A 26,386-nucleotide genomic window follows, 5' to 3' on the forward strand; every position below is an offset into this window, starting at 1 on the left:
TCCGCGCCGCGCAGGCGCGGCCCCGGCCCCGCCCACGCCGCGCGCCCATTGGTTCACGGAGCCGCCCTGCCGCTCTGCGATTGGCTGCGGGTCCGCGAAAGGGCGGGGCGAAGCAGCGGCGCCGCAGATTGGCTCGGGGGTGAAAGGGGAGGGAGGGCCGGCGCGGTTGCTATGGAGACGCGGCCCCGCCCCTACCGGGGCGCGGTTGCTATGGGGACGGAGCCCCGCCCCCTCCCCGTGACGGCGCGGAGGCCCCGCCCCGCGCGCTGTTGCCATGGAGACCGCGCCCCCGCCCCTACGGGCGCGCTGTTGCCATGGAGACGCGGCCTGGTCGGCCCGGGTGAAGCCTGAGCAACATGGCGGCGGCTCGGGGGGGGGGCAAAATGGCCTCCCCCCCCCCAATACGTCCTGGTGACCCCCCCAGTGTTGAAAACAGGCCCCAAAACCCCACAAATCCCTTAAAAAAGGAAATAAAATGCATAAAATGCCCCCCACAAGGTGGCCGCCCCCCTCCCAAGATGGCCGCCGCCCCCTCCCGCTTCCCCCCACCCAAAACCACCTCAATCACCCCTTATAAACCCCCGAAATACCCCTTTTAACCCCCCAGTGTTGAAAACACCCCCAAAATACCCCCAAATCCCACTTAAACCCCCCCAAAAAATGCTTGCCCCCCTCCCAAGATGGCTGCCGCCCCCCAAGATGGCCGCTGCCCCCTCCCGCTTCCCCGCACCCAAAACCCATCCAATTGTCCCTTGTAATCCCCCCCCGTGTCAAAAACAGACCCAAAATCCCCCCAAATCCCACTTAAAACCCCCCAAAAAGCCCCCCCCAAGATGGCCGCCCCACTCCCAAGATGGCCGCTCCCCTCCCCCAAGATGGCCGCCCCCTCCCAAAATGGCTGCTTCCCCCCACCCAAAACCCCTCCAAATACCCCCATAAACCTCCCAGTGTCGAAAACAGTCCCAAAATCCCCCCAAATCCCACTTAAACCCCCCCAAAAAGACGCCTGATCCCCTCCCAAGATGGCCGCCGCCACAAAATGGCCGCCGGGAGGCGTGTTTGTGCGTTGGAGGGCGCTTTATTGAGCTCAGAGGCCGATGGTGTAGGAGCGGCCGGTGGGGTTGTGCAGGGCGGAGCAGGCGGGCGCGGTGACGGCCCACTCGTACCAAACCTTCTTGGGGGTGGCGCAGCGCCAGAAGGCCACCGCCACCTCCTCGCCCGCCCGCACCGCCAGGGGTTGCTGCGGGGAGAGAGGGGAGGGGGTTAGGGGGGGGTCCCGGGGTGGCCGGTAGCGTGGGGGGGCTCTGGGGGTCAGTGCAAGATGGCCGCCATCATGGGGAGCCCCGTGGGGCTGAGCCAAGATGGCCGCCAAGACGCTAGGGATCAACACAAGATGGCTGACTGCTTGGGGAGCCCAATGGGATTGAGCCAAGATGGCTGCTGTCACCCTGATGGTCAGCACAAGATGGCTGCCATCACGGGGAGCCCAGTGGGGTTGAGCCAAGATGGCTACCAGAACGTTGGGGGTCAACACAAGATGGCTGACTGCTTGGGGAGCACAATGGGGTCAACCCAAGATGGCTGCCAAGACGTTTGGGGTCAACCCAAGATGGCCGCCATCACCCTGGGGGTCAACACAAGATGGCCGCCATGATGGGAAGCCCAATGGGGTTGAGCCAAGATGGCTGCCGTCACTTTGGGGGTCAACACAAGATGGCCGACCTCTTGGGGAGCCCAGTGGGGGTCAACAAGATGGCTGCCCACCCAAGATGGCCGCCATGAGGGGGCGGAGCTCAAGGGGGTCAAGCCAAGATGGCCGCCTGGGGTCTGGGGGGGTACTGGGAGGGGACTGGGCTGTACTGGTGTGTACTGGGAGCCCCGCCCCTCACCTTGATGGGGAAGAAGATGGGGAACCAGGAGAACATCCCCGGGGAGTGCGTCTCGGGGCGGATACCTGCGGGACACGCCCCGTTAGGCCACGCCCCCCTGGGGGACACACCCCTTCAAGCCCCGCCCCTTGAACCCCACCCATTTAAGCCCCGCCCCCTCGAGCCCAACCCAACCCCAACCAACCCCATTGACCATTGATGACCCTCAAGCCCCACCCCTTTTACACCCCACCCCTTTAGGCCCCGCCCCCTGAGACCCAACCCTCTTAAGCTCCTCCCCCTGTAGCCCCACCCCTTTAAGCCCCTCCCCCTTTAAGCCCCGCCCCCTTGACTCTAAGCCTCCACCATTGACCCCATTGACCAATACCTTCAAGCTCCACCCCCTTTAGCCCCCACCCCGAGACCACACCCTCTTAAGCTCCTCCCCCTTGAACCCCACCCCTTTAAGCCCCTCCCCCTTTAAGCCCCGCCCCCTTGACCCCAACCCAACACCAACCACCCCATTGACCATTGCTGACCCTCCATCTCCACCCCCTCTAGCCCCCGCCCCCTTAGTCCCCGCCCCCCGAGACCCCTCCCCCTTGAGCCCCGCCCCCCTTTAGCCCCGCCCCCCTTGAGCCCCGCCCCCTCACTGAGGGTGATGTCCCCGTAGAGCGTGGTCTCGAAGTAGCCGGCGAAGCCGTGCAGCACGGTGTTCACCTCCACGCGGAACGCCAGCCGCACGTACCGGCTGTTGTCCTGGGCGGGGTCTGCGCCGGGAGGGGGCGTGGTCACCCCTAGGCCACGCCCCTTCCCCCTAAGCCCCGCCCCTTTTGGTAGAAAAGGGGGAGGAGCCAAGGTCGGGCACCACCGTGTGGTTGGAGCGCATTGCGTTGCCTTGCTACCTCTCCCCAAGGCCCCGCCCACTTGTGGGCGTGGTCTAAGGGAGGCGTGGACAACAATAGACCACGCCCCCTTCCTCTAGACCACGCCCCTTTTGGTAGAAAAGGGGGAGGAGCCAAGGTAGGGCGGCGGTAGGGCATCGCACCGCCTTGTTGCGCATCTCCCCCCAAAGGCGCCGCCCAGTTGTGGGTGTGGTCTATGAGACCCCGCCCACTTGTGAGCTTGGTCTACGAGGCCCCTCCCACTATGAGGGCGTGTCCCCCGAGGCCCCGCCCCTCTTAATATAAAAGGGGGAGGAGCCAATGTAGGGCATTGCACCACCTCATTGCGTGTCTCTCCCCAAGACCCCGCCCAATTGTGGGCGTGGCCTAGGAGGTCCCACCCAATTGTGGGCGTGGTGTAAGAGGCCCCGCCTACTTGGTGGGCGTTTCCCCAGAGGCCCCGCCCCTTTGATATAAAAGGGGGAGGGGCCGAGGTGGTGGGAGCGCGTCGCGCCGCCTCGTTGCTCGTCTCTCCCCGAGGCCCCGCCCAGTTGTGGGCGTGGTCCGGGAGGCCCCGCCCCTCTGTGGGCGTGTCCCCCCGCGGCCCCGCCCCCTACCTGTCTTGGGGTGCCGGAAGGAGAAGCAGGGCTGGGGCGGGGCCAGCTGGTGGAAGTTGTGCAGCCGCACCACGTACGGCATCTCGAACTGCGCCTGGGGGCGGGGCCCGGCGTGACGTCACCGTGACGTCACCAGGACCACGCCCACACCCCGCCCCCGACACAAAACCCCACACACACCCCCAGGACCCCAAAACACCCAAAAGGCCCCAAAACGCCCAAAAGACCCCAAAACCCTCACAGGATGCCCAAGACCCCCCATGGCCAACGCAAGACCCCAAAACCCCCAAATTCCCCCCAAAAGACCCCAAATCCCCTCCAAGACCCCTCAAAGACCCCAGAAAGACCCCAAAGACCCCCACGGCCAACCCAAGACCCCAAATGAGCCCCCAAAATCCCCCCAAAGACCCCAAATCCCCCCAAAAGACCCCGTAAAGGCCCCAAAAACCCCCAGGACCCCCCCAAAACCCCAAATGACCCCCAAAGACCCCAAATCTCCCCTAAAGACCCCAAATCACCCCCAAATCCCCCCCCAAAAGACCCCAAATGACCCCTCATGACCAACCCAAAACCCCAAATTCCCCCCAAAAGACCCCAAATCCTCCCCCCAAAGACCCCAAATGACCCCAATTGGCCCCCCATAAGACCCCAAAGACCCCCAGGACCACCCCAAGACCCCAAAGTCCCCCCAAAACCCCCAAAAGACCCCAAATCCCCCCCAAAGACCCCAAATGACCCCTCATGGCCAACCCAAGACCCCAAATCCCCCCCCATAAGACCCCAAATCCCCCCCATAAGACCCCAAATCCCCTCCCAAGACCCCAAATGCCCCCCAGGACCACCCCAAGACCCCAAAGTCCCCCCAAAGACCCCAAATCCCCCCCAAATGACCCTGTAAAGACCCCAAATGCCCCCCAGGACCACCCCAAGACCCCCCAAATCCCCCAAACGACCCCAAATCCCTCCCAAAGACCCCAAAGACCCCCATGACCACCCCAAGACCCTACAAAGCCCCCCCAAAAGCCCCCAAAGCCCCCAAATACCCCCCCGAAGACCCCCCAAATGAGCTCCCCAAGACCCCAAATCCCCCCAAATCCCCCCAAATGACCCCAAATCCCCCCCAAATCCCCCCAAATCCCCCCAAATCCCCTCACCTCGGGGTCGCGGTCGCGCTCCCGGCAGGCGCGCACCTCGTTGTAGAGCTTGGAGGAGGACAGCGGGGCCAGGAAGGAGGTGTAGGAGCAGGGGATGCTCACGCCCCCCTCTGAGCCCCAAAAACACGCCGTTACGCCCCAAAACGCACACCCGCACCCCACAAACAGCCTCTGAACGAAACGGCCCCGAAACGCCCAAATCCTGTCACTGTAGACCCAAAATCCCAAATCCTGGCATACTGACCCCAAAACACAGCCCCACAACCCCAAAACCCATCCCACAAACCCAAAACCAACCCCAAAACCCAAATTGCAACCCCACAACCCCAAAACCCACACCACAATCCCAAAAACCCAGTTTTACACCCCAAAAACCCACCCCAAACCCAACGGCCCTGAAACACTCAAATCCCATCCCTATAGACCAAAAATCCCAAATCCCGACATATTGACCCCAAACCCGTCCCTATTGACCCCAAATCCATCCCTATTGACCCTAAACCTGCCCCTATTGACCCCAAACCCGTCCCTACTGACCCCAAACCCGTCCCTATTGACCCCAAAACCCCCAAACTTGTCCCTATTGACCCGAAACCCGCCCCTATTGACCCCAAACCCACCCCTATTGACCCCAAAACCACCAAAAGCTGTCTTTATTGACCCTAAAACCCATTTTCATGACCCCCAACCTCCCCAAACCCGTCCCTATTGACCCCAAACCCGCCCCTATTGACCCCAAACCTGCACCTATTGACCCCAAACCCGCCCCTATTCACCCCATTGACCCCAAACGTGTCCCTATTGACCCCAAACCCTTTCCTATTGACCCCAAACCCGTCCCTATTGACCCCAAACCCTTTCCTATTGACCCCAAACCCGTCCCTATTGACCCCAAACCCGTCCCTATTGACCCCAAACCCTTTCCTATTGACCCCAAACCCGTCCCTATTGACCCCAAACCCGTCCCTATTGACCCCAAACCCGTCCCTATTGACCCCAATGCTCTCAAAACCCATCCCCATTGACCCCAAACCTGTCCCTATTGACCCCAAACCTGCTCCTATTGACCCCAAAACCCCCAAACTCGTCCCTATTGGCCCGAAACCCGTCCCTATTGACCCCAAAACCACCAAAAGCTGTCCCTATTGACCCTAAAACCCATTTTCATGACCCCCAACCTCCCCAAACCTGCCCCTATTCACCCCAAACCCGCCCCTATTGCCCCCAAACCCATTCCCATTGACCCCAGTGACCCCAAACCCGCTGATATTTCCCCCAAACAGCCCCCCACCTTTGAGGCAGGGCTGGGCGCCGTCCAGGCACTCTGGGGACAGCTCGTTGTCCCCGAAGGAGCCGAGCAGCTCGGACACCAGCAGGTCGGCGGCCTCGGGCGCCCGCCACTCGCGCATGTCCCGCGGCACCACCGTCACCTGCGCGCCCCACTCCTCGTACTGCCAGCTCTCCAGCCTGGGAACAGGGGGCGGGGTCGGGGGCGGGGCCGGGGGAGGGGCCACGGGGAGGGGGCGGGGCCGGAGGAGGGGCTAGGGGGCAGGGGGAGGGGCTATGGGGGAAGGGGAGGGGGCTATGGGGGAAGGGAGTGGGGTTATGGGGTAAGGGAAGGGCTATGGGGAAGGGGAGGGGCCACGACAGAAGGGGGCGGGGTCAGGGGCGGGGCTACAGGGAGGGGGCGGGGCCAGGGGAGGGGCTACAGGGGAAGGGGAGGGGCTATGGGGGAAGGGAGTGGGGTTATAGGGTCAGGGAAGGGGTTATAGGGGAGGGGCTATGGAGGAGAGGGAGGGGCCACGGGGTAGTGGGCGGGGCCATGGGAGGGGCTACATGGAAGGGGGAGGGGCTATGGGGCAGGGGGAGGGGGCTATGGGGGAAGGGAGTGGGGTTATGGGGGAAGGGAAGGGGCTACGAGGGAAGGGGGCGGGGTCAGGGGTGGGGCCATGGGGTGGTGGGCGGGGTCAGGGGTGGGGCTACATGGGAGGGGGCGGGGCTATGGGGTGAGGGGAGGGGGCTATATGGGAAGGGAGTGGGGTTATAGGGGACGGGAATGGGCCATGGGGATGTGGGCGGGGTCATGGGAGGGGCTATGGAGGAAGGGAGTGGAGTTATAGGGGAGGGGCCACAGGGTTGTGGGTGGGGTCAAGGAGTGGTGGGCGGGGTCAGGGGCGGGGCCACGTGGTGGTGGGCGGGGCTATGGAGCGGTGAGAGGGGTCAGGGGAGGGGCTAGGGGGGAAGGGAGTGGGGTTATGGGGTCAGGGAATATGAGGGAGGGGCCACGGGGTAAGGGGTGGGGCCACGGGGTTGTGGGCAGGGCTATGGGGCAAGGGGCGGGGCCACGGGGGAAGGGGCGGGGCTACAGGCTGGCTTATGGGGCGGTGTGGGGTCTCTATGGGGCAGTTATGGGGCAGTTATGGGGTGGTTATGGGGTGACTATAGGATTATTATGGGATGGTTATGGGGCAGTTATGGGATCGCGATGGGGTCTCTATGGGGCAGTTATGGGGCAGTTATGGGGTCGTTATGAGGTATTTATGGGGTCACTATGGGGCAGTTATAGGATGTTTATGGGATGCTTATGGGGCGGTTCCGGGGCAGTTCTGGGGTCCCTATGGGGCGGTTATGGGGTGGTTATGGGGTCCCTGTGGGTCGCTCACGTGACGACGGCGTTGGGGTTCTTCTCCACGGCGTAGACGCGCACTCTCCGAGCCGCCTGGCGCGCTGCCCGCAGGGTGGCGTTCACCAGGGGACCCCGCCCCGCGCCCAGCACCAGCACCACCCTGTGAGATGGGGGCAGACACACTGAGACCCCATAGGGACCCCATAGAGACCCCATAGGGACCCATAGAGACCCCACAGCGCCCCATAGAGACCCCATAGGGACCCATAGAGACCCCATAGGGACCCATAGAGACCCCACAGCGCCCCATAGAGACCCCACAGCGCCCCATAGAGACCCCATAGGGACCCATAGAGACCCCATAGGGACCCACAGAGACCCCATAGGGACCCATAGACACCCCATAGGGACCCCACAGCGCCCCACAGCCGCCCCACCCCCCCGTGGGGCACTCACTGCACGTTGGTGTCCTTCTCCTCCTCGGGCACGCGGTCCAGCAGGCACTTGTAGATGGCCTAGGAAAGGGGGCGTGGCCAGTTAGGGGGCGTGGTCACGCGTGGCCACGCCCCCTGAGTGCGAAGCCCCGCCCCCCAGGCTCCAAGCCCCGCCCACCTGCTGGTACTGGGAGTATTTGATTGGGTCCTTCTCGAACACCTCATAGGTCTGCGACTCCAGGTTGTCCATCAGGGGCTGCCGGGGGGCGGGGCCAGCGAGGGACACGCCCACTCAGCACAAAGCCACGCCCCCTCGGCGGCCTCGCCCACGATTGGCCACGCCCACTCACTGAACCACACCTCCCTCCCCCATTCCCCATTGATTCCCTGCCTACAGCCCCTATCAGGCCCCGCCCACCAAGGCCCCGCCCACTCTAAGCCACACCCCTATATCAGCCACGCCCCCTAAACTAAAACACGCCCCCATTTGACCAAGCCACGCCCCCCTTGACCCTTTCACCTTCCTCCCATCCCCTCCTACCCCCTCCCTTCCTCTTTTTGGGTTAACCCCGCCCCCTTTGTGTTAACCACGCCCCCTTTGGCTTGACCACGCCCTTTGCGTTAGCCACACCCCCTTCCATCAAACCACACCCCTTTTCCCAAACCACGCCCCCTTTCCCCCCTTTCCCCTCCCTCCCAGCTGCACCCACCCCCTCCCTCCCCCTAACCCTTCCCCTTTTTGCATTAGCCACACCCCCTTTTACTAGCCACGCCCCCTTTCAACCAAACCACGCCCCTTTCGATCAGACCACGCCCGTTTCCCCAAACCACGCCCCCTTTCCCCCCTTACCCCTTCCATCTTCCCCCCACCTCCACCCCTCCCCATGACCCCCACCCCTTTCCCTTAACCCCGCCCCCTCCCCTTTAGCCCCTCCCCCTTCCCCGTGGCCCCGCCCCCTCCCCGTGGCCCCGCCCACCTGCAGGGGGGACTGGAGGTAGTCCTCGTAGCCGCGTGCGAAGAGCTCGTAGGCGGAGGGGGGGGGGCGGCTCTGCCCCAGGTGCTCCAGGTACTGCAGGTACGCGCCCAGCGGCTTCCCCCCGTGGTGGGGGGCGCCCCACAGCACCACCTGCACCTCCAGCTGGGGGCGGGGGGCGTCAGACCCATGGCCGGACCCACAGAGCCCATGTTCTGCCCCATAGAGCTTGTGGTCTGCCCCATAGAGCCACAGCCTGCCCCATAGAGCCAGTACCAGGACCCATAGAGCCATGGGCTGCCCCATAGATCTGGGGCCGGGACCCACAGGTTCTCTCCCAGCCCCACAACTGCCCCACGACCCCCCTCCCAGCCCCACAACCACCCCATAGCCCCCCCATTGTACCCCAAAACCTCCCCCATGACCCCATATAACCCCAAATAACCCCAAATAGCACCCCTATAACCCACCTCGTAAACCCCCCAAAGCCCCAAAATCGCCGTTTTTCACCCCAAACCTTGAGCAGGCGGCCGAGCAGGCGCTGGTGTGGGCGGGAGAGGACGGGGAAGCCCCTCTTGTTGGTGAGGAAGAGGCTGGTGGGCAGCAGGGCCGCCCGCAGGGGCTCCCCCAGCCAGCGCTCCAGCGCCGCCCCCGACGGCAGGTCCGGGCCCACCTCCAGCGCTGGGGGGCGGGGACGGTCAGGGCACGCCCCCTCGGGGAGGCCACGCCCCTTTAGAAAGCCACGCCCCCCTGGTTTAGCCCCACCCCCCCCTGGACACCCACCTGTGGTTCCCCTCTGTGACCTGTGCCAAGGCTTAGGCCACGCCCCCTGGGACGGGACACGCCCCCTTCGCGAAGCCACGCCCCCTGTGGTTAGGCCACACCCCCTTTATAAAGCCACGCCCCCTCGGTTTTGTCCCCACCCCCCTTGACACCCCCCTATGGTTCCGTAGGTAATCCAAGGATCAGACCACGCCCCCTTCATTAAGCCACGCCCCCTCGTTTATGCCACACCCCCTTCGTGAAGCCACGCCCCTTAGGGTTAGGCCACGCCCACTAGGCTAAGCCACGCCCCCCCATGACACCCCCCTATGGTTCCTTCTTATGTGATCCATGCCAAGGGTTAGGCCACGCCCCCTTCTCGAGACCACGCCCCCTCGTGAAGCCCCGCCCCCACCCGGTGAGGCCCCGCCCCCTCCAGGCCCCGCCCCCACTCACCGACGCCCACCCGCTTGTTGTAGTCGCAGAGGGTGCGGAAGTTGTGCCACCTGCGGACCCAAAATCCCCGCTTTTAGCCCCAAAACGGGGCCCCGCCCAACCCCAAAACCTCCTCTTCTCGCCCCAACGAGCTCCCTCGGGCCCCAAAATCCCATGGTTCTATCCCAAAATCCTCCTTCTTACCCCTGAGTTCACGGATTTGACCCAAAATGCCACTTTTTGACCCAAAAATCCCCCTCTCGACCCCCAAATCCCCCCTTTTGATCCCAAATCCCTCCTTTTGACCCCAAATTTCCTTTTTTGAGACCTCTTTCATCCCCAAATCCCCCCTTTTAACCCCAAAATCTTACTTTTTCCCCCCAAAAATCCCCATTTTCCCCCCAAAACCCCCATTTTGCCCCAAAATCCCCATTTTTCACCCCAAAACCCTCCCAGTCCACCCCAGTCCCCTCCCAGTACATCCCAGTGGCTCCCAGTTCCCCCATTTCCCCCCCCAGTCCCTCCCATTGCCCCCCAGCCCCCTCCCAGTCCCCTCCCAGTCCATCCCAGTGCCCACCAGTGCCAGGTGCGCTCCTCGGCCGCCCCCTCCCCCCCCGCCCCGGCGGGGTCGTTCTCGATGACGTCATCGCGCGAGTCCTCGGGGGCCACCAGCGGCACCCGCACCCAGAACTGCCCCAGTACAGACCAGTAAGAACCAGTACAGACCAGTAAGAGCCCCCCCTGCCTCCCTTGGCCCTCCCAGTACAGCCCAGTGCCCTCCCAGTACGTCCCAGTGCCTCCCAAGAGCCCCTGAGCCCCCTCCCAGTAGCTCCCAGCCCCCTCCCAGTATAACCCAGTCTCTACCAATACCTCCCAGTACACCCCAATTCCCCCAAAACTGCCTATAGCCCCCCAATAACCCCCTGATAACCCCTCCCAGTATATCCCAGTCCCCTCCCAGTGCTCCCCAGTCCCCCCCCAGTGCCTCCCAGTCTCTCCCAGTCCCTCCCAGTACACCCCAATTCCCTCCCAATTCCCCCCAGACCCCCAATAACCCCTTATAACCCCCCTATAACCCCCCCATACCCACCCTATACCCCCTCCCAGTGCCCCCTGGTCCCCTCCCAGTCCCTCCCAGCCCCTCCCAGTATATCCCAGTGCCCTCCCAGTACACCCCAATCCCTCCAAAACCCCCCAATAACCCCTTATATGTCCCCATAACCCTGTATTACCCCCCCATATCCCCCCATACCCCCCCCACACCCCCTCCCAGTGCCCCCAGTCCCCCTCCCAGTCCCTCCCAGTGCCTCCCAGTTCCCCCCAGTGCTCACGGCGGCGCTGTGGTGGCCGCTGTGCAGGTGGGCGCTGAGCAGCCGGGCCAGGTTGGGGCTGTGGGCGCCGCGCAGGGGCAGCAGGAAGGCCGGCAGCCCCAGGTAGGCCCCGAAATCCAGCTCCTGCAGCATGGCCTGGGGGGCGGGGCTTAGCCGGGCGGGGCCCCGGGGGGCGGGGCCTAACTGGGTGGGGGCCCGGGGGGCGGGGACTGAGGGGGAGGGCAGGGGGGTGGGATAAGGGGCCAGGGTGTGTAACAGGGGGTGGGCGGGGCCTAAAGGGGGCGTGGTCAAAGTGGGAGGGGGTTGTGGTGATGCATTGGGGGTGGAGCTTAAGTGGGTGGAGTCTGGTGGGCGTGGCTTAAATGGCTGTGGCTTAATGGGAGGGCAGGGTGGTGGGATGGGGACTTAAAGGAGGCGTGGTCAGAGTGGGGGGGCCTCGAGGTGTTGGTTTGGGGCGGGACTTGAGTGGGCGGAGTCTGGTGGGCGTGGCCTGAGGGGCGGGGCTTCGGGGGGCAGGGTTTTGGTGGAAGGGGCTGAGCTGGGGCAATGGGGGTTCTGAAAGGGGGCGTGGCTTATGGAAGTGGGCGGGGCTTAGGTGGGTAGGACATCCTTGGGGGCGTGGCTTTAGCGAGGGGCAGGGTTTCAGCCAAAGGGGCGGGGCTTTGAGGCTGAATGCCATGTGATGGGGGGTCAGGTTGGTGGGGGCGTGGCTTGGTACAGAGTGGGCGTGGCTCGCGGCTGAGGGGCGTGGCTTGCAGCCGAGGGGGCGTGTCCCGCTCACCGCCTCGGAGTTGCGGCGCACGTGCTCCAGGGGGGAGTCGGGGCGGATCCATGGGGACAGGCGGCCCACGATCAGCGTCGTCCAGTCTGGGGGGGACAGGGGGGTCCTAAAGGGGCCCTAAAGACCCTATAGACCCCCCAAATCCCCTATATGCCCTTTAGATCCCCTATAGACCCCTTAAATCTCATACAGACCCCATACAGCCTCCCTATAGCCGCTCTAAACCCCCTATAGCTCCCCTATAGACCCCCCAAATCCCCTACAGACCCCCCATATCCCCTCCTCAGCCCCCATAGCCCCCCCAAATCCCTTATATACACCCTACAGACCCCCCTATATCCCCCCTATACTCCCCCAAATCCCCTATAGCCCCCTTATACCCCATATAAATCCCCTATAACCTCCTTATATCCCCTTTAAATACCCCATAGCCCCTCCTACACCCCTCTAAATCCCCTATAGTCCCCCTTTAGCCCCCCCAAATCCCCTACAGAGCCCCATACGTCCCTTATAGCCCCCTACATCCCCTCATAGCCCTCTCTCCAGACCCTATAGCCCCCCCTAATCCCATAGAACCCCCAATACACCCCCATAGGCCCCCTATGGCCCCCCCAAATCCCACAAAGACCCCCTATAGACCCGCTATAACCCCCCTATAGCCCACCCCCGCTCACCCCTGCCGTTGAGCAGCAGGTCGGAGCGCGTCTGCGGCCCGGGCCTGTCCCTGGCGGGGCTGAGCCCGAACTCGCGGCGGTGCCGGGGGTGGAAAAGCGGCGCCGCCAGGAAGTCGAACCTAAAAAACCGAGGGGTCAGAGGTCAAAGGGCAGCGGAAATCCCACCCCGAGGGTCACCACCGAGGGGGTTTCGAGGCTCCGCTCACCCCTGCCGGGCCACGGCCCCCAGCGCCGCCGCCACCTCGGGCACGCAGCCCAGCTCCCGCCCGCTCGACACCCGAGCGGCGCCCGCAGCCCCCGGGCCGCCCGCCGCCATCTTGCCGCCTCTCCGCCTCGCCTCAGGAGCCGCTTCCGGCCGCCAACGCCGCGGCGGCCAATGGGGAGGGAGAAAACGCGCAAAGCCCGCCCCCGCGGCCAATGGGGGAGCGGAGAGGGGTGTCAGTCAAGGGGTTGGGCGGGAAGCTGAGTCCCGCCTTTATTGGGCTGTGAGCCAATCGCAGCGCAGCCTCGCTTGTCAATCAAATAGCTGAGGGAGTGTGAGGGGAGGTCCCGCCCTCGTTGGGTGCTGAGCCAATCGCTGCGCGGAGGAGGATGTCAGTCAAGGAGTTGGGCGGGAAAATGAGTCCCGCCCTTACACGCCGGTGCACCAATCGCTGAGCGGGTTCGGCTGTCAATCAAATGGCTGAGGGAGGCTGAGGGGAGGTCCCGCCCTCACTGCGCTGTGAGCCAATGGCTGCGCGGAGGGGGCTGTCAGTCAAAAGGTTGGGCGGGAAAAGAGGGCCCGCCTTTAGTGGGCTGTGAGCCAATGGCTACGCGGTCTCGGCTGTCAATCAAACGGCTTGGGGAGGCTGAGGGGAGGTCCCGCCCTCATTGGGCTGTTGGCCAATGGCTGCGTGCCCCCTGCTGTCAATCAAACGCCTGTGAGGGAGGCTCTAGCCCCGCCCCTTAACCAATCACCGAGTGTCCTTGCCTGTCAATCACCCCCCACAGACCCCTCCCACCCAACCAATCCCCGCCCACCTCCCACTGCCAATCACCGAGGCCACGCCCCTCCCTTCCACCCCCTTATTCCAACCAATGAGAGGCCAGAGACGGGCACAAAGGGGGAGGGGTCAATTTATTGAGGGCGGGGCTGGGTGGGGGCGGGGCCACAGCAGTCTCCATGGCAACAAGGGGGTGGAGCCAACATGGCAGCCATCTTGTTGCTATGGAGACCTCCTGGTTGCTAGGGCGGCCATCTTGTTGCTAGGGCGGCCATTTTGTTGCTATGGAGACCCAGTGGTTGCTAGGGCGGCCATCTTGCCCCCCTGGCAGCCATCTTGCCCCCATGGCGGCCATCTTGGCCCCCGCCCTTCCCTCTCACGCTGGGCCTCCGTCGCCATCCTTGGTGACGTCATCGCTGACGTCATCGTTGACGTCACCGTCATGGCCATGGAGCTGGCGCAAGGCCCAGCGGCGGTGGTGGAGGCGCTCGCGGAGCCGCCCGTACTCAGCGGCCGCCTCCTGGAAGCCCGGGCCCAGCGCCTGCAGCGCCCCCAGTGCCTCCCGTGCCCCCGACAGCTCCGCCTCCGCCCGCGATAGCTCCGCCTCCAGGCGCGACCTGCGATATGGGGCGATATCACGGGATATCGGGGCATATCGCGTGAGTAAGGGGTGATATGGGGCGTTATGGGGGTATATCATGACAGTATGGGGCGATTTTGGGGTGATATCAGGGGATATCGGGATAATATGGGGCGATAGGGAGCGATAAGGGGCTGATATCAGGGTATACCGTGACAGTATGGGGCAATACGGATCAATATGGGGGCGATATCGCAGCATATCGGGACAGTATGGGGTGATATCGTGGTATATCGTGATAGCATGGGGCAATATGGGGCAATATGGGGGTGATATCGTGATATATCGCGACAGCGTGGGGCGATACGGGGGCGATAGGAGCCGCACCTGATGACGCGGTGCGCCTCCAGCACCTCGGGTCTGTAGGTGTCCAGCAGCACCGTCAGCTCCTCCAACCTGCGGGGCCCCCACCCACCCCATGTCAAGATGACGTCATACCTGGTGATGACGTCACGGTGACGTCACGGTGACGTCGCCACCCACCGGATCTTGAGCAGCGTGGCCGCCCCCTTGGCCTCCAGGTAGAGCCCCCGGCGCCGCTCCAGCTCCGCCCCCGCCGCCCGCTCCTCCTGCAGCCGCCCCAGCAGCGCCCCGCAGCGCCCCAGAACCTGCAAGGGCGGGGCCGTGACGTCACCGATGACGTCACCGATGACGTCAGCGATGACGTCATCGCGGCGTACCTGTGGGTAGAGGCGCCGGAGGCCGTCCAGCTGCCCGGCCAGGCGGCGGCGCCGGGCGGTGGCGGCCTCCAGGCGGCGCCGTTGGGCCGCCAGCTCCTCGGCGACGTCATCGGTGACGTCATCACCGTCGGTGACGTCACGGCCCCGCCCCCGGAAGTAGTCGGCCAGCTGCCCCACCTTCCCCGCCAGGCGCCGCTCCACCAATGGCAGCAGGCGGAGGCGCAAGGGGGCGGGGTCCTGTTGTGGGGGAAGGGGGCGTGGTCAGTGACATCAGAGGGCGCGGCTGGTGATGTCACCAAGATATTTAAATAAGGGGGCGGGGCTCACCTGGGGAGGCGGCAGCAGAGCGGCCAATAGGGGCGGGCCGAGGCGCAGCTGGGCCAATGCCAGCGCTAGCTCCAGGGTGGGCGGGGCCTAAAAGGGGGCGTGGCCATCCCATGATGCTTTGCGGCACCAATAAACCATCCCGTTACACCCTAAGCCCCGCCCCCCATTTAGGCCACACCTCCTGGGGGCGGGGCTCCCGCAGCAGCTCCAGCACCGCCCTCCAGAGCCCCTCGCGGGCCAACCAGGCGGCTCGCTGCCGCCCAAGCTCCGCCTCCGCCCGCCGCAGGCTCCGCCCCCCGGCCGCGCCAAGCCCCGCCCCCTCGGGCCCCGCCCCTTCGGGCCCCGCCCCCAGGGCTGCCAGCAGCCGGCCCAGCCCCGGGTGGGGGAGGAGCTCCTCGGGGGGGGGCAGCGGCAGCGCCGGGCCTGTGGGGAGGGACGGGCTCATTAGCATCTCATTAGCATATTAAATATTTAACTTTTAGCCCTACCCCCCTGTAGCCCCGCCCCTCTCACCCAGAAGCTCCGCCTCCAGGTCCGTCATGGCGCTAAATGGGGGGCAAGGGGGGGGGTTACCCACAACACATTAGCGTATTTTGCCCCAAATCCCCCTTTTTCACCCCAAAATCTCCCATTTCACCCCAATATTCACATTTTTCACTCCTAATCCCCCTTTTTCCACCCCAAATCCCTCTTTTTGACCCCAAATTCCCCATTTTCACTCCAGAATCTCTCTTTTTGACCCCAAATCCCCTTTTTTCACCCCAAAGTCCGTTTTGGACCCCAAAATTCAAGATTTTCACCCCAAATCCCCATTTTTTGACCCCAAACCCCCATTTCTCACCCCAAACCTCCCTTTTCAACCCCAAACTCCCCAAATTTCATCCCAAACTCCCCAGTTTTCACCCCAAAACCCCCCTTAACCACCCAAAACCGCCCTTTTATACCCCAAATCCCCCATCTTCAACCCTAAATCTCCCACATTTGAACCCAAACCGTATATTTATGACCCCAAATCCCCCCTTTTTTACCCCAAAATCCCATTTCCCACCCCAAACCCCTCAATTTTTCCCAAAACCCCCATTTTTCACCCCAAAATCCCATTTTTCACCCCAAACTCCCATTTCCCACCCCAAAACCTCCGTTTTTTACCCCAACTCCCCCCCTCCCCCTCCCCAACCCCCCCACGCCCCCCCCAGCCCCAATTCCCCCCTTTTTCACCCCAATCCCGACCCGGCCCCTCCCGCCGCTTCCTTCCGCGCGCTTTCCGCCTGGCCCCGCCCCTCCATACCCACCATCCAATCAGGGCGCAGCAGGGGCGGGGCGACGCACGGGACGCATGGCGCGGCTCCGCCCCCTCTCCCCCTCCCCTCCCGGAGCGCGTCGCGCATGCGCAGCTCCCTCCTCGCGCCCCCTCCCCTCCCCCTTTCCCCATGCGCATGCGCAGCTCCCTTCTCGCTCCCCCTCCCTTCCCCGTTTCCCCCCGCGCATGCGCAGCTCCTTTCTCGCTCCCCCTCCCTTCCCCGTTCCCCCCCGCGCATGCGCAGTTCCCTCCTCGCTCCCCCGCCCCTCCCCGTTCACTCTGGAGCCTACTGACGGCCCCCGGCATTGAAAAACCCCCAAAACGCCCCAAATTTCACCAAATCTCCGCGATTTTTGAGCTGTTCATCCCCCGCCCGCCCTCCCCTCCTCCCCCTGAGGTCCCGCCCCTTTGTTCTTTCCCTTATTTTGTTGTGGGAGGCACCAAATCGCCAATGGGGCGGGGCAAATAAAACCCCTTTGGCCAATCAGCCTCGCAAGGGGCGGGGCTAAGCGGTCACGTGCCCCCCACCACCCACCACCATTGGCTGAGGCCCCCCCATCCAAGATGACCGCCCTCCTCCCCATCCCACCCCCATAAATGAGAGGCAGGGGCTGGAACCAATCAGAGAGCTTTATGGGCAGCAGGGGGCGGGGACAACACCAGAGGGGGCGGGGCCACTCCAGAAGGGGCGTGGTCATCTCCGCAGTGGCCCCGCCCCTTTGCAGTGATTGGAGGCCTCCATCAGCCAATGGGAGCCTGCAAGGAAACAATGCGGCCTCCGTGATTCGGACCCCAAAATCCCCGCCTCCACCCCCAAAATCCCCCGAAATCCCCCCAAAAATGCCCCCGGCCTCCGTTTTCTTCACCCAATCCTGGCCTCCACCCCCTCAACCAACGAGAACCTGCAAAAAAAACCCGGCCTCCAGCCCCAAAACTTCCCAAATCCCCCCCAAAACTCTCTTGGCCTCCATTTTCTTGACCCAACTGTGGCCTCCACCCCCAAAAACCCCAGCCTCCACCCCAAAACCCCCCAAAAACCCTTTGTGGTCCCCATTTCCTCACCCCAACCGCGGCCTCCACCCCCAAAACCTCCCCAAAATCCCCCCAAAACCCCCCAAACCCCTCTTGGCCTCCATTTTCTTGACCCAACTGTGGCCTCTACCCCCTCTCCCACCAGCCTCCACCCCCAAAACCCCCCAAATCCCCCCCAAATCCCCCCAAAACCCCCCCCAACCCCCTTCCTCCCCCACCTCACACCCCGTCCTCCTCGTCCTCCTCCTCCTCGTCCTCGGGCCTCTCCCCCAGGTCGTGCTGTGCGAGGCGGCGCCAGCCTCCCCTGGCCACGTGGTAGAGGCTGACGCGTCCCCCCGAGTAGGCGTCGCGCCGCGCGGCCTGCTGGATGGCGCGCCGGGCCAGGCGGCTCGCGGCCTCCACCCCCAGCCCCGGCCGCAGCCCGCGGTCCAGCACCCCGTAGGCGTAGGGCGCGCCCGAGCCCACGGCGAAGGCCGGCCCGGGGACGCGGGTGCCCTCGCTGTCCACGTAGTAGAGGCCTGGGGGGGGGGGAGGAAGGAGGTTGGGGGGTCTCTACGTCGACAAGAGGCGTTGGGCGGCCTCTACCCCAAAAATAAGAGGGATTGGGCGGCCTCTAACAAAGAAAAAGTAGAATTGGGCGGCCTCTACTCCAAAAAGAGGCAGAATTGGGTGGCCTCTACCCAAAAAAATGGGGCTGGGCAGTCTCTACCTCAACAAGAAGGAGGTTGGGCGGCCTCTACGTCAAGAAGAGGAATTGGGTGGCCTCTACCCCAAAAAGGAGGAGGATTGGGTGGCCTCTACCCAAAAAAGTGGCATTGGGCGGCCTCTACCTCAAGAAGAAGGAGGTTGGGCAGCCTCTACGTCGACAAGAGGCATTGGGCGGCCTCTACCCCAAAAAGAAGGAGAATTGGGTGGCCTCCAGTCCAAAAAATGGGGTTGGGCGGCCTCTACCCCAAAAATAAGTGGGTTTGGTGGCCTCTACCACAAAAAGAAGGAGGATTGGGCAGTCTCTACCCAAAAACATGGGGTTGGGAGGTCTCTACCCCAAAAAAAAAGACAATGATTTGGCCTCTGCCTCAAAAAGAAGGAGGTTGGGCGGCCTCTAGCTCAAGAAGAAGGAGAATTGGACGGCCTCTACCCTAAAAAATGGGATTGGGCAGCCTCTACCCCAAGAAAAAGGAGGATGAGTTGGGCCTCTACCCAAATATTATTAGGATTGGGTGGCCTCCATCACAAAAAGTGGGGTTGGGGAGCCTCTACCACAAAAAGAAGTAGAATTGGGTGGTCTCTACCCAAGAAAATGAGGTTGGGCAGCCTCCATCCCAAAAATGAATGGGATTGGACGGCCTCAACCCCAAAGCCTCCATCTTTAGCCTCCTTCTTGATGATTTAAGACCTCCAGCACCCCAAAACCCCCTGGACCCACCCCAAAACCCCCTTCAAACCACCCCAAACCCCCCCGGACCCACCCCAAAACCCCTCAAACCACCCCAAAACCCCCCGGAACCACCCCAAAACCCCCCCAAACCACCCAAACCCCCCCCCTGACCTGGCCCCCTCTTGTCCCAGCCGCAGATCATGGTGCCCATGCTGAGCCCCATGCCCTTGTACTGGTAGACCATGTTGGCCAGCAGCTTGGAGGCGGCGGCCACCGAGATGGGCTCCTTGTTGCGCAGCTCGTAGACGCGGCACTGCCGGGCCAGGAGGCGCTCCCAGAAGCTGCAGTCGGCCGCGCCCCCGGCCATGGTGCCCAGCAGCGTGGGGTTGATCTCGATCACCTTCTGCACCGTCTGCGAGGCCACGTAGGAGCCCGCCGTCGCCCGCGAGTCCACCGCCACCATCACGCCGTGGTCGAACTGGGGGAGAGAGAAGGGGTTGGGGGGGGGACGGAGGGCTCCCGGTGGAGCTACGGGGCGTTAGGTAGACCTGGAGGCCCACCACGAGGTCCCCAAGTAGCATTGAAGATCCCTAGGTAGACCTGGAGGTCCCTAGGTAGACCTGGAAACCCACCATGCGGTTGCCAGGTAGACCTGGAGACCATTAGGTAGACCTGGAGGCCCACCATGCAGTCCCTAGGTAGACCTGGAGACCCACCAGGTGATTCCTAGGTAGACCTGGAGGCCCACCACGAGGTCCCCAAGTAGCATTGAAGATCCCTAGGTAGACCTGGAAGCCCACCACGAGATTCCTAGGTAGACCTGGAGGCCCACCAGGAGGTCCCCGGGTAGACCTGAAGGACCTTAGGTAGATCTGGAAACCCACCATGAGGTTGCCAGGTAGACCTGGAAACCCGCCATGCGGTCCCTAGGTAGACCTGGAGACCATTAGGTAGACCTGGAGACCCACCATGAGGGGCCCCTAGGTAGACCTGGAGACCCACCACGAGGTTCCAAGGTAGACCTGGTGGCTTATAGGTAGACCTGGAGACCCACCATGAGGTCCCTTGGTAGACCTGGAGACCTTGAGGTAGACCTGAAAACCCACCATGAGGTCCCTAGGTAGACCTGGCCGCCCCTAGGTAGACCTGAAGGCCCACCATGAGGTCCCTAGGTAGACCTGGAAAACTCCAGGTAGACTTGGCGGCCCACCACGAGGTCCCCAGGTGGCTTTGGGGGTTCCTAGGTAGACCTGGAGAACCCCAGGTAGACCTGGAGGCCCACCATGAGGCCCCTAGGTAGACCTGGAGACCCACCAGGTGGTTCCTAGGTAGACCTGGAGGGCCCCAGGTAGACCTGGAGGCCCACCATGAGGCCCCTAGGTAGACTTGGCGGCCCACCACGAGGTCCCAAAGTGGCTTTGGGGGTCCCCAGGTAGACCTGGAGACCAACCATGAGGTCCCCAGGTGGCTTTGGGGGTCCCTAGGTAGACCTGGAGACCAACCATGAGGTCCCCAGGTGGCTTTGGGGGTCCCTAAAACCACCTCAAAGACCCACGGGAACCCCCCAACCCACAAAAGACCCCCCAAAACCCCCCTGAGACCCCCCCGGGGACCCCCCAACCCTCGAAAGACCCCCCAACCCCCCCAAAGATCCCCCAGGGAACCCCCCAACCCCCCAAAGACCCCCCTAAACCCCCAAAATCACCTCGAAAACCCACGGGGACCCCCCAACTCCCCAAAGACCCCCCAAACCACCCCAAAGACCCCCTCAACCCCCAAAAACCATCCAAAGACCCCCCGGGGACCCCCCTAAAACCCCAAAACCACCCCAAAGACCCCCTTAAACCCCCCAAAGCCCCCCTTAAACCCCCCCTCACCTTAAAAGCCAGCGTGGTGGTCCCGTGCAGGAACTGCAAACCGGGCCCGGGGGGCTCCGCCGTGCCCCAGGGGGGAGCCGCGAGGCTCTGGGGGGGGCCGGGGGCGTCCCGGGGGGCTGCGAGGAGCGGGAAGGCGGCGGGGGGCTGCGGGGGCTCGGCGGGGAGCCGCAGGACGCTGGCCAGCGCCATCTTGCCTCCCAAGATGGCGGCGGCCGGGCGCGCTCGCAAGATGGCGCCGGTTGCCCGGCAACGCGGCGGGAGGGAGCGCAAGATGGCGGCGGTTGCCAGGCAACGCGGCGGGAGGGTGAGCAGAATGGCGCCGGTTGCCAGGCAACGCGGAGGGGGGGAGGGCAGAATGGCGGCGGTTGCTAGGGGCAACGCGGCGCCGCCATCTTGGTTGAGGGCATGAGGCGGCGACTTCCGCCCGGCGGTGACGGGGCTTACCTGTGGCGGGGCAGGCTGGGGGCGGGGACTGGGGAGAGGGGGCGGGGTCAGTGTTAAAGGGGAGGGGCTTGGGGAGTGGAAGCCAATGGGGAGAGGTGGGGGCGTGGCTTGTGGTGAATGGGCGGGGCTTGGGGCTAATGGGAGGGCATGGGGAAGGGCGGGGGGCGTGGCTTGAAGAGTGGGCGTGGCCTTAAGGGGCGGGGCTTATGGCTAGCGATAGGGCATGTGGTTGGGGGCGTGGCTTGTGATTGGTGGGCGGGGCTTATGGTGCGTGGGCAGGGCTTGGGGCTAGTGGTAGGGCATGGAGGAGGGCTAAGGGCTGTGGGCGGGGCTTGGGGTGGGTGGGCGTGGCTTCAGGAAAAGGGGCGGGGCTTATGGGTAGGGGTGTGGCAATGGGGGATGTGGGCGTGGTTTGGGTACAGGGGGCGGGGCTTGAGGCAAAGGGGCGGGGTTTGTGGGTCATGATAGAGCAAGGGGAGGGGCTGGAGGGATGGGGGCGGGGGCTTTAGGGAAAGGGGCGGGGCTTGTGGGAGGCTTAGGGTGTATGGGGAAGGGGGGGGTGGATTTTTGGGGTGAAACCCGGGGATTTTGGGGCTCACCCGGCCACGTGGGGGTCCCGCGGGGCTGGGGGCGCTCCAGCGAAGCCGAGCGGCTGGGGGGGGGCACAGTTTTGGGGTGAAAAAGCCCAAATTTGGGGGCGTTCATGAATTCGGGGGGGGTCGTGGTTACCTCACTACCAGGCTGCTGAGCTGCCGCCGGGGCTGGGGGGTCACTGGGGGAGGGAGAGGGGTTTTTGGGGGAAAAAGCACGATTTTGGGGCTCCCCAGAAATGGGGGGGGTCCCAAAGAATATGGGGGAAATGGGGGGGTGGGGGTTTGGGGAAAAAAAGGGAGATTTGGGGAAAAAGGGGGGGATTTGGGGGAAATGGGTGGGGAGGGGGGTTTTGGGGTAAAAAGGGGGGTTTTAGGGAAAAAAATGGGGTCCTACCTGTCTCGACTGGGGAGGTGATGGCAACGGGCCGGGGGGTGCTGTTCCTGGGGGGGGATTTGGGGTGCTGAGCACCTTGGGGGGGGGGACCCCAAAATTAGGGGGGTCGGGGGGGGCTCACCTGCTCGACCGCCAGCCTGGGGAGACCTGGGGGGGAAATTTGGGGGGAAAAAGGGGAATTTGGGGTTTAAGGGGGGGATTGGGGGGGAATTGGGGGAGTTGGGGGGGTTAAAGGGGGAAATTTGGGGGGAAAATGGGGAAATTGGGGGGTAAATAAGGGAAACTGAGGAGAAATGGGGGTTAAATGGGGATAAATGGGTTAAATAGAGAAGAATTAAATTAAATTAGTAAAATAAAGGGAAATTGGGGGGTTAAATGGGGAAAATGGGGTGAATAGGGGAAAAGAGGGGGGGAAATAACGTAAAATGGGGTGAAACGGGAGGGTAAATGGGGAAAAGGGGCCTGAATTGGGGAAAATTGGGGGAAAGGGGGGTAAAATGAGGGAAAAGTGAGTTGAAAATGGGGAAAAGAGAGGTTAAAAGGGGAAAAGGGGGGGGATAAAAGGGGAAAAATTGTGGTAAAATGGGGGAAAAGTGTGTCCAAATGGGGAAAATGGTAGTAAAATGGGGAAAAATGGTGGTAAAATGGGGAAAAGAGGATAGAATGGGGAAAGGGAAGATCAAATGGGAATAGAGGGGGTTAAATGGGGGTAAAAGGGGCAGATTTGGGGGACCTCGGCCTCCCTCAGGTGCCTCCTGAGCTCCCCGTTCTCCTTCCTCAGTGCCTCGGCCTCCCTGCGGGGCGGCAGCGGTGAGGCTGGGGGGTGGGGGAGGCCAAAAAGGGGGGAGGGGAGGCCGAAAGGGGGGAGGGGAGGCCGCCCCCTCCCCAAAAATGTCCTCGCTCACCTCTCCTTGGCCTCCAGCGCCTGGCGGGCCTCCCTCAGTGCCGCCTGGGCCCGGCGCGCGGCCTGGCGCTGGGAGCCCAGCAGCAGCTCCGCCTGCGCCCGCTGGAAGCGCCAGGCCTGTGGGGAGGAGTCAGGGCTTCGAAAAAGGGGAAGAAATGGGTGTTTTTTGGGGGAAAATCCAACAGATTTGGCTCACCTGGGCGATGTGCGCCAGGCGCTGGCGGGCGACGGCGGCAGGGCTGCGGAGGAATGGCGCCTCGTGGGGCTAAGGGGGGGAAGGGGTTAATGGGGACGCCAAAATGGTGCCAAAATGGGGGTGTGAGGGAGGGGAGGAGGCGAAATGGCGGCCCCCAGTGGGGGGTTATTCAAAATGGCAGCACAATAGGATAGTATGGAGGGATCCAAGATGGCGGCCTCCAGTGGGGGGTATCCAAGATGGCGGCCCAATGGGGGGTGAATGGGGGATCCAAGATGGCCGCCCCCAGTGGGGGGTATCCGAGATGGTGGCCCTATGGGGGTGAATGGGGGGATCCAAGATGGCGGCCCCCAGTGGGGGGGGCACAAAATGGCGGCCGCCAGGGGGCGCTCACCTGCTCGGGGAGGGGGAAGCGGCGGCAGGCGGCGGCACAGACGGGGCAGGGACCTGCAAAAGGAGGGGTTAAAGCGGTAAGGATCCATTTTTATCAATGTTTTTTGGGGTCAAATTATACAAAAACGCCTTTTTGTAATCGTTTTGTGGGGTTAAAGCGTTGAAAGGCCCTTTTCTGCCATTATTTTATGGGGTTAAAGCATTGGGGGCTCCCTTTCTGCTGCCGTTTTATGGGGTTGGGGTTAAGGGACCCCTTTTTACAAACATTTTGTGAGGTAAAAACCCTTTTCAAATTTTAAAATTTTATTTTTTTTTTAATTTTTTGAGGTAAAACTGTTGGTGGACCCATTTCTGCCACCATTTTATGGCGATAAAGGATCAGGAGACCCCTTTTTAAAGCCATTTGTGAGGTAAAACCATTGGGAGATCCCTTTTAAATTCAATTTTTTGAGGTAAAAGCATCACGAAACCCCTTTTTAAAACCATTTTGTGAAGTAAATGTGTCAGGAGACCCCTTTTTGCCATCATTTCATGGCATTAAAAGATCAGGGAACCCCTTTTGCACTTATTTGATGAGGTAAAACCATTGGGAGCCCCCTTTCTGCTGCCATTTGATGGGATTTGGGACTGAGGGACCCCTTTTACACCCATTTTATGACGTAAAATCCTTGACAAACCCCTTTTTAAAACCATTTTGTGAGGTAAATGTGTCAGGAGACCCCTTTCTGCTGCCATTTTATGGCATTAAAGGACATGGGGCCCCTTTTTACACCCATTTTATGGCATTAAAGGAGCAGGGGACCCCTTTTACACCCATTTCGTGAGGTAAAACCCTTGGCAGCCCCCTTTCTGCTTCCATTTCATGACATTAAAAGACTGGGGGACCCCTTTTACCCTCATTTTATGGAATTAGTGACTGAGGGACCCCTTTCACACCCATTTTATGAGGTAAAACTTTTGACAGACCCCCTCCAGCCGCCATTTCATGACATTAAAGGCCCGGGGGACCCCTTTCACACCCATTTTACGGGGTTATTACCTGCCCCCAGGCAGCGCTGGCAGAGGAGGTGCCCGCAGGAGGTGAGGCAGAAGCCGGCGCCCTCCTGGCGGTAGCAGCGGTTGCAGTGGAACCAGTCCGAGGGGGGGGGCGCCGCCATGGCCCCGGGCAGGGGGCGGGGCTAAAAAGGGCGGGAAGCGAGGGGGCGGGGCCTCAAAAGGGGCGGGAAGGGCTGAGGGGGGAAAGGGCGGGGCCTCAAAAGGGCGGGAAGCGCTGAGGAGAAAGGGCGGGAGGCGGCTCTGAGGGACGATAAAAAGGTGAGAAATGATTCAAATTACCATTAAAATGGGGGAGAGGTGTTTAAAATGCCATTAAAAAGGTTAAAAGCTTTTAAAAATATATTTAAATGTGGTAAAAAAAGTTTAAAAAACGGTTAAAAGCATGAGAAACGTTTAAATTACCGTTAAAAAAGCAAGAAACCTTTAAAATTGCCATCAAAGAGTGAGAAATGATTCAAATTACCATTAAGAAGGGGGAGAGGTGTTTAAAATTACCGTTAAAAGGGTGAGAAACTTGTAAAAATGCATTTAAATGTGGTAAAAAAAAAAGTTTAATTACCGTTAAGAAGCATGAGAAACATTTAAATTACCATAAAAAAGGGTAAGAAACGTCTGAAATACCGTTAAAAAGGTAAGAAACCTTTAAAGTTACCATTAAAAAGGTGAGAAACATTTAAAATTACCATCAAATGGGTGAGAGATGTTTAAAATTACTATTAAAAGGGTGAAAAGCTTTTAAAAATACATTTAAATGTGGTAAAAAAAGGTTTCAAGTGCCGTTAAAAAGCATTAGAAACGTTTAAATTACCGTTACAAAGGTAAGAAACCTATAAAGTCACCATTAAAAAGGTGAGAAACATTTAAAATTACTGCCAAAAGGGTGAGAGATGTTTAAAATTACCATTAAAAAGGGGGAGAGGTGTTTAAATTACCATTAAAAGGGTGAGAAACTTGTAAAAATACATTTAAATTTGGTAAAAAGTGTTTAAAATGCCGTTAAAGAGCATGAGAAATGTTTAAATTGCTGTTAAAAAGGTAAGAAACCTTTAGTGAGAAACCTTTAGTTTCCCCTAAAACCCCTCAAAAATCCCCAAATCCCTCAAAAGTTCCCCAATAAACCCCACAAAAATCCCATAATACCCAAAACCTCAATAAAAACTTAAAAAAATCCCCAAATCCCTCAAAATTTGCCCCTAAAATGCCTCAAAAATCCCAGTCCTCCCCAAACCCCAATAAACGCCTCAAAAATCCCCAAATCCCCCCAAATTTCCCCAGTAACCCCCAATAATATCGCATAATCCCCCAGAAACCCCAATAAACCCCAAATCTCTCATATTTTCCCCAATAAACCCCTCAAAATTCCCCCATATCCCCAAAACCCCAATAAACCCCTCAAAAATCCCCAAATCCCTCAAATTTTCCCCAATAAACCCCTCAAAACTCCCTCAAGACCACCCCCAAAGAATAAAACCCTGAAAACTCCCCAAATCCTTCAAAATTTGCCCCTAAAACACCTCAAAACCCCCATAATCCCCCCAAAACCCCAATAAACCCCTCAAAAACCCCCAAATCCCTCAAATTTTCCCCAATAACCCCTCAGTATTCCTCAAATCCCCCCAAAACCCCAATAGACCCCTCAAAAACCCCAA

The 26,386-nt window shown here is 61.3% G+C and overlaps 4 protein-coding genes and 1 long non-coding RNA gene across 6 annotated transcripts; 1 reads left to right on the forward strand and 4 right to left on the reverse strand.

Annotated features, from left to right (window-relative positions):
• Nucleotides 1-1,058: 1,058 nt before the first annotated feature.
• Nucleotides 1,059-12,877, reverse strand: PRMT5 (protein arginine methyltransferase 5). The gene is made up of 17 exons (XM_084502096.1): nt 12,747-12,877; nt 12,541-12,659; nt 11,867-11,952; nt 11,086-11,220; nt 10,332-10,444; nt 9,776-9,825; nt 9,075-9,238; nt 8,561-8,722; nt 7,762-7,839; nt 7,606-7,664; nt 7,187-7,309; nt 5,815-5,990; nt 4,524-4,633; nt 3,370-3,463; nt 2,522-2,638; nt 1,890-1,954; nt 1,059-1,240 (listed from the first exon to the last, which is right to left on the reverse strand). Exons 1-17 carry the CDS (start codon nt 12,854-12,856, stop codon nt 1,088-1,090), a joined length of 1,914 nt encoding a protein of 637 aa, XP_084358222.1. The 5' UTR covers nt 12,857-12,877; the 3' UTR covers nt 1,059-1,087.
• Nucleotides 12,878-13,636: 759 nt separating this feature from the next.
• HAUS4 (HAUS augmin like complex subunit 4) lies at nt 13,637-16,405 on the reverse strand. 2 transcript variants are annotated; one of them, XR_014686540.1, is made up of 8 exons: nt 15,684-15,854; nt 15,349-15,593; nt 15,171-15,257; nt 14,844-15,080; nt 14,647-14,771; nt 14,491-14,559; nt 13,816-14,140; nt 13,637-13,755 (listed from the first exon to the last, which is right to left on the reverse strand). XR_014686540.1 is itself a non-coding variant. In XM_084502167.1 (8 exons), the coding sequence occupies exons 2-8, from the start codon at nt 15,709-15,711 to the stop codon at nt 13,900-13,902; spliced, it is 1,032 nt and encodes a 343-aa protein (XP_084358293.1). In that variant the 5' UTR covers nt 15,712-15,715; nt 16,389-16,405; the 3' UTR covers nt 13,637-13,899. The 2 variants fall into 2 exon arrangements, 1 of the variants encoding a protein (XP_084358293.1); XM_084502167.1 differs by adding an exon at nt 16,389-16,405 and having other exon boundaries at nt 13,637-14,140; nt 15,684-15,715.
• Nucleotides 16,406-17,082: 677 nt separating this feature from the next.
• Nucleotides 17,083-21,098, reverse strand: PSMB5 (proteasome 20S subunit beta 5). Its single transcript, XM_084502097.1, has 4 exons — nt 20,758-21,098; nt 19,052-19,358; nt 17,721-18,020; nt 17,083-17,226 (listed from the first exon to the last, which is right to left on the reverse strand). The coding sequence occupies exons 1-3, from the start codon at nt 20,944-20,946 to the stop codon at nt 17,722-17,724; spliced, it is 795 nt and encodes a 264-aa protein (XP_084358223.1). The 5' UTR covers nt 20,947-21,098; the 3' UTR covers nt 17,083-17,226; nt 17,721.
• On the forward strand, nt 19,330-20,409 carry LOC311426012. The gene is made up of 4 exons (XR_014686485.1): nt 19,330-19,446; nt 19,687-19,778; nt 19,865-19,888; nt 20,137-20,409. It is a non-coding gene; the product is annotated as an uncharacterized lncRNA (long non-coding RNA).
• RNF212B (ring finger protein 212B) lies at nt 21,089-26,327 on the reverse strand. Its single transcript, XM_084502100.1, has 10 exons — nt 24,721-26,327; nt 23,683-23,735; nt 23,289-23,357; nt 23,094-23,209; nt 22,922-22,982; nt 22,310-22,335; nt 22,189-22,235; nt 21,931-21,973; nt 21,801-21,853; nt 21,089-21,229 (listed from the first exon to the last, which is right to left on the reverse strand). Exons 1-10 carry the CDS (start codon nt 24,836-24,838, stop codon nt 21,198-21,200), a joined length of 618 nt encoding a protein of 205 aa, XP_084358226.1. The 5' UTR covers nt 24,839-26,327; the 3' UTR covers nt 21,089-21,197.
• Nucleotides 26,328-26,386: the final 59 nt, after the last annotated feature.

This window comes from Aythya ferina (genome assembly GCF_964211825.1).
Source record: "Aythya ferina genome assembly, chromosome: 36".
NCBI lineage: Eukaryota > Metazoa > Chordata > Aves > Anseriformes > Anatidae > Aythya > Aythya ferina.